At 37.9% G+C, this 4,859-nt stretch overlaps 1 protein-coding gene across 1 annotated transcript in view; it reads left to right on the top strand.

Annotated features, from left to right (window-relative positions):
• LOC141396942 (lectin subunit alpha-like) overlaps positions 1–1,525 on the top strand; it is a 5,725-nt gene extending 4,200 nt beyond the window's left edge. The window contains exons 2-3 of the mRNA XM_073972678.1: positions 1,042–1,153; positions 1,224–1,525. Of these exons, the coding sequence (XP_073828779.1) occupies positions 1,042–1,153; positions 1,224–1,516 (405 nt within the window). The 3' untranslated portion in view covers positions 1,517–1,525. The remainder of the gene's footprint in view (positions 1–1,041; positions 1,154–1,223) is intronic.
• Positions 1,526–4,859: the final 3,334 nt, after the last annotated feature.

The following is a 4,859-nucleotide window of genomic DNA, read 5'->3' as shown; positions in this document are numbered from 1 at the left end:
CAAAATACAAAGTAACAACCGATTCTTTGGTTAAGTGGGTCTAATACATTCAAAATATATTAAAATGACGCGTACTTTATAAGGGCCTTATGTGGGGGCTATACCAAAACGTGGACCTATATAACCCAACTTTGGTAGGAATGTTTTCTGGCCTCTGAATACACAAAATACCAAATTACAACCAATTCTGTGGTCAAATGGGTCTAATACATTCAAAATATATTAAAATGACGCGTACTTTATATGGGGCCTTATATGGGGGCTATACCAAAACGTGGACCTATATAACCCAACTTTGGTAGGAATATTTTTTGGTCTCTGGAGACACAAAGTACCAAATTACAACCAATTCGGTGGTAAAATGGGCCAAATATCTTAAAAATTCCTTAAAACGACGACGCGTCACGCGTCATTTTGTATGGGGGCTATACGAAAGCGTGGACCTACATAGCCCACTTTCAATACCAAAAGTCCTACGTAAATATAACATATTCTCCCAAAATTTCATCAACCTACGTCAATCCGTTCGGACGCTAGAGTGATTTCCACAGACGGACAGACGGACGGACATGGCTATATCGATGTAGAATTGCACGCTGATCAAGAATATATATACTTTGTGGGGTCTACAATGATTATTTCGAGTAGTTACAAACGTAGTGACAAACTTAATATACCCCCATCCTATGGTGGAGGGTATAAAAATTAAAAAAGTAGTAGTTATTCAAATCAAAGAGGACTTACAATTGTTGTAATTGATCGTAGTTTAATACAAAAAAAATCAAGAAATTTGTTAAAAATTGATTTTATTTATTAATTCGTGAAACTTTAAATAGCTGTTAAAACAACAAAAAAATTCAAAAAATATTTTGTTCAAATTGGACCAATACTAAAGAAGTTATGAGTATTTTATTGCATATAGGTTTTACAGAATTCGAATTTTTCAAGGCACGATATCTCCGTAAAAGTGTCCGATTGCACTCAGAAATCCCATATATTATAAACAAATATATATTAAATAAATTGCATTTTCTTTTACAGTATAATTGGTTTCAAGCCTGGAATGAATGTGCCATGAGAAATTTAACCCTGATTACAGTGGACACAGCTGCAAAAAATGCCGCCCTAACCACATTGCTGAGGAATGAAAAACGTAAAAAGATATTTTTTAATCGATTTACAATTAAATTAATTATCGATCGATTTTATTTTTTTGCACACAGTGAAAATCAATTTATTCATTGGAGGCCATGATTTGGCTGAGGAAGGTCGTTTTGTCTGGCCCCTAACTGGAAAACATTTTGATTTTGTCAACTGGAATGTGGGTAATCCAGATAATTACAATAACAGCGAACATTGTGTCCATATATGGGAGAAGACCGATTACGAATGGAATGATACACGTTGTGGTGCCAAAATGGGTTTCATATGCGAAGAGAATCCATATTTGGCGCTAAGTCACCGGGTTTTAGAAGTGAAAAGAGATTTAATAAATCAAATACTTTTATTGCAGTGATAAATAAAATTGTTTTTGATTTCAAATAGATGTGGGTACCAAATTATATTGGGTAATTATAATTGCAACTATTCTCTGTACACTGTAGAAATTTTCTATAACGAATTTCCCTGCAACGAATAGTTCTCTATAAAGAAGTTATTTTTAAGACACAATAATCTTTCTACAGCGAATTTTGTCTATAATGTAGAAATTCGTCGGTCCCCAAGTGCTACGACTGTAGTTTGGTCGATATTGTCAGCAACGACAGCCTTTATACAAGGTGGCGCAAAAGTAATCCTCCTATCAGAAAATGCTATAATTTTTGCAATTGGGCCCTAATATCAGTTCTGTTTTGACATTTGTGTAGTAAACACATGCGAAATACACGTTAATAAACAATGTTACGCTACACTGCTTCAGAACGCGGAATATTGGTGGCTATTTATTTGACCAATAATCGGTCGGTGACTTTGGCACAACGTGAATCGACATTGACCATTATGGAAGTGAATCTCCAAACACTACATATCGTGCCATAGGGGGTTTTTACACACTTCGGGCTGTTTGGTCAAGAAGTATGGACTTGCCCCTGAAAAAATGTTACCATCGTAATTGAGGCAGCGAATGCAAGTTCCTTCCACAAAAATCATAGTGAACTTATCCGAAATTTTGTGTGGGAGGTACCGGATAGAGTGGACAAATATATTCCATATTTGAACCTGATCTATATCTGGTATATATATTAGGATGTGTAAAGTATGAACCAATTCGGCCACTCCCTTCAAGAGTTACCGTACGAACAATTTTTCCGAACATTTTTGAACTGTTCCGGGGGGAGTACCTGAAGGAGTGGACCGATATGGCTTATCTTCGAACTCAACCTATGTTTGGACAAAATATTACTAAGGCCAAATTTTGGACCGAATTGGCAGATCCGTTCGAGATTTATCCTGCGCTCCAACTACCTCACACGGTGTCATAGGGTTTTTTTGCAACTTTGGGGCTATTTTCTCAGGAAGTGTGGACTTGCCCCTGATGAAGGTAAATACAAGTTGCTAAAACAAAAATCAAAACGATTCGAGAGCAGATTCTAAACTGAACTTATCCCAAATTTTGTGTTGGAGGTACCCGAAGGAGTGGACCTATTGAGACTATATTGTAAACTCATCTAAGTCTGGTAGACATTTCACGATTTGCAAAGTATGGACCAAATCGGTTACTCCCTTCAAGAGTTATCGTAGGAACAAATTTTCCGAACATTTTGGAACTTTTGTGGGGGAGGTACCGGAAGGAGTGGACCGATATAACCCATCTTCGAACTTAAACTAAGTTTGGACAAAATATTACGAAGGCCAAAATTTGAATCGAATCGGTTTATCCGTTCGAGAGTTATCGTGCGCTCCAGCCAGCCAGACAGACGGACTGACGGACATTGATCAATCGACTCCAAATTGTCTGAAACACATTTCGTCCAAACATACTTGGGGTCTAAAACCATTATTTCGATGAGGCACATTTTGCCCGTATGAAAGTGTATATAGCCTCGTTAGCATAAATGCTGAGGGTATAATAATCATGAGTGATGATGCGCTCCAGACCTCTTTTTGTGAGGCTTTTTGAAGTTGCGGGTTTATGTCAACAAGCCTCAGACACTTTCAGCTCTTAAAGACAATATCCACCAAGGATGTTAGGACCTATCGCCGAAAGTTTTGGCCAAAGTGATGTAAAATACCTTAAAAAGGGCTCAAATGACAATAAACTGTGGCGGCGGCCATTTACAGCCAAAAAACTTCGGAAGATTACTTTTGCGCCACCTTGTATGAAGTTCAGTGCATTTCTAACTAAAAACAAATCTATGATGTGTGTTTTGCGGTTGGCTACCTGTTTTTGCGGTTGACTAGGGATCTTTCCTTACAGAAACCCCATTTACCACCGGACATTATATTATTCAGATTCAAAAAATCTGCAACCTGTACTGGCTGCATCCATAAAGAATCAGGAGACAGGTAAGTGGGGTTAGCTGGACAGCAAAACAAATGTAGCTTGTCGTGCGTTAGGTATTGTACTATCAATTCGTCGTACACCGCTGGGTGTACTTATCCATGACGCTTTTATAGTACGGACTTAAAAGACTTAGCCCACACATATTTACTAATACGTGCATATTTAACAATACAGCCTCAACCTAAGTTTAACAGGATCAATCTATTTAAGCCTCTCGGCGACCTTTTACTAAGTTTTAGTGAGTGACTTTAACTCTCTGCAACCGGAGAGAGAATGGCCAGAATCCACCAGTGCTGTGAGTGTGGGATCAAATGTAAGCAGTCATACAACTTCTGCTGCAACAAGGACAATTGAGATTCAACCTCTCCCCAGCCGTCTTGACCTTATTCTGGATGGGTATTCAACATTCAAAACCTTTTTTATGTATAGGCGCTGTGGGATATTCAGGGATTTGTTTACTTCGGAACCGTCGTAATCGCCACTACTGAATACCAACAGCTTGCAAATGTGTTTTTTGCCTAATCCCCAGTAAGTTATGTGTATATCTTACTAGTTAACTTACATAATCGCAACAGGAGGATGATTCTACACCCAGCTGTCAGTTTGATGTTTTCTTTTTCTGCGTATTCTTCAATTAAGCGGCAGCATGGCACTCCTGATCATATCATGATATCTTTTGTGGGGTCTCCTGATACCCAAGTAAGAGTGAGCAATAGTTTTCCATTTGGCTTGTATGCTATCGGGATTGTGTATGCTGATTGGATTATTCTACAACTGTCGGTTGTGATTGCCGCTTTCCGATATCTAGATGAAAGTGTTGTTGTCAGTTCGTACTTAATTAACTACGTTAACTTGCGTGCTATCCTTTGCTGTTTTTGAAGCGCGACGTCTATTATATCCTCAGCATTAAGGCTAAAAAGGGCATATACACTTTGATACGACCAAAATTGTGCCTCATCGAAATAATGGTCATGGTGCTCTTGAAGCAACTTTAAATGAAAGGAGCTTACACCTGGGAAGTTTTTGCGGATTCTGAAACTGCAATGTTAAAAGATGAGAAAAATCAAAAAAATCGCCGGAGCGCTTTATTTATTTAAAAATCGCGGTCAAAGTTCACATTTTTAGGGTTTTCGCGTGGAAACCGCAAGCAGTGAAAATTCTCCACAAGATTGTCCTTTATGATATTTTCGTAGGTTTTACGATTTTTGAGATATAGAAGTTCAAATTGCGACAATTCACTGACTGTATAGTCTCCTTACTAAACAATGTCATTACTGCAATTTCCCAACTTAAACTTATATATCTAAAAAATGGTGCAACCTAGGGAAAAAAATTACAAAGGCAAATCTTGTAGAGA

This window comes from Musca autumnalis, unplaced genomic scaffold, assembly GCF_047663935.1.
Source record: "Musca autumnalis isolate F117 unplaced genomic scaffold, ASM4766393v1 scaffold_3, whole genome shotgun sequence".
NCBI lineage: Eukaryota > Metazoa > Arthropoda > Insecta > Diptera > Muscidae > Musca > Musca autumnalis.
The sequence above is the reverse complement of the archived record's forward strand: the minus strand, read 5'-3'. Positions and strand labels throughout refer to the sequence as shown.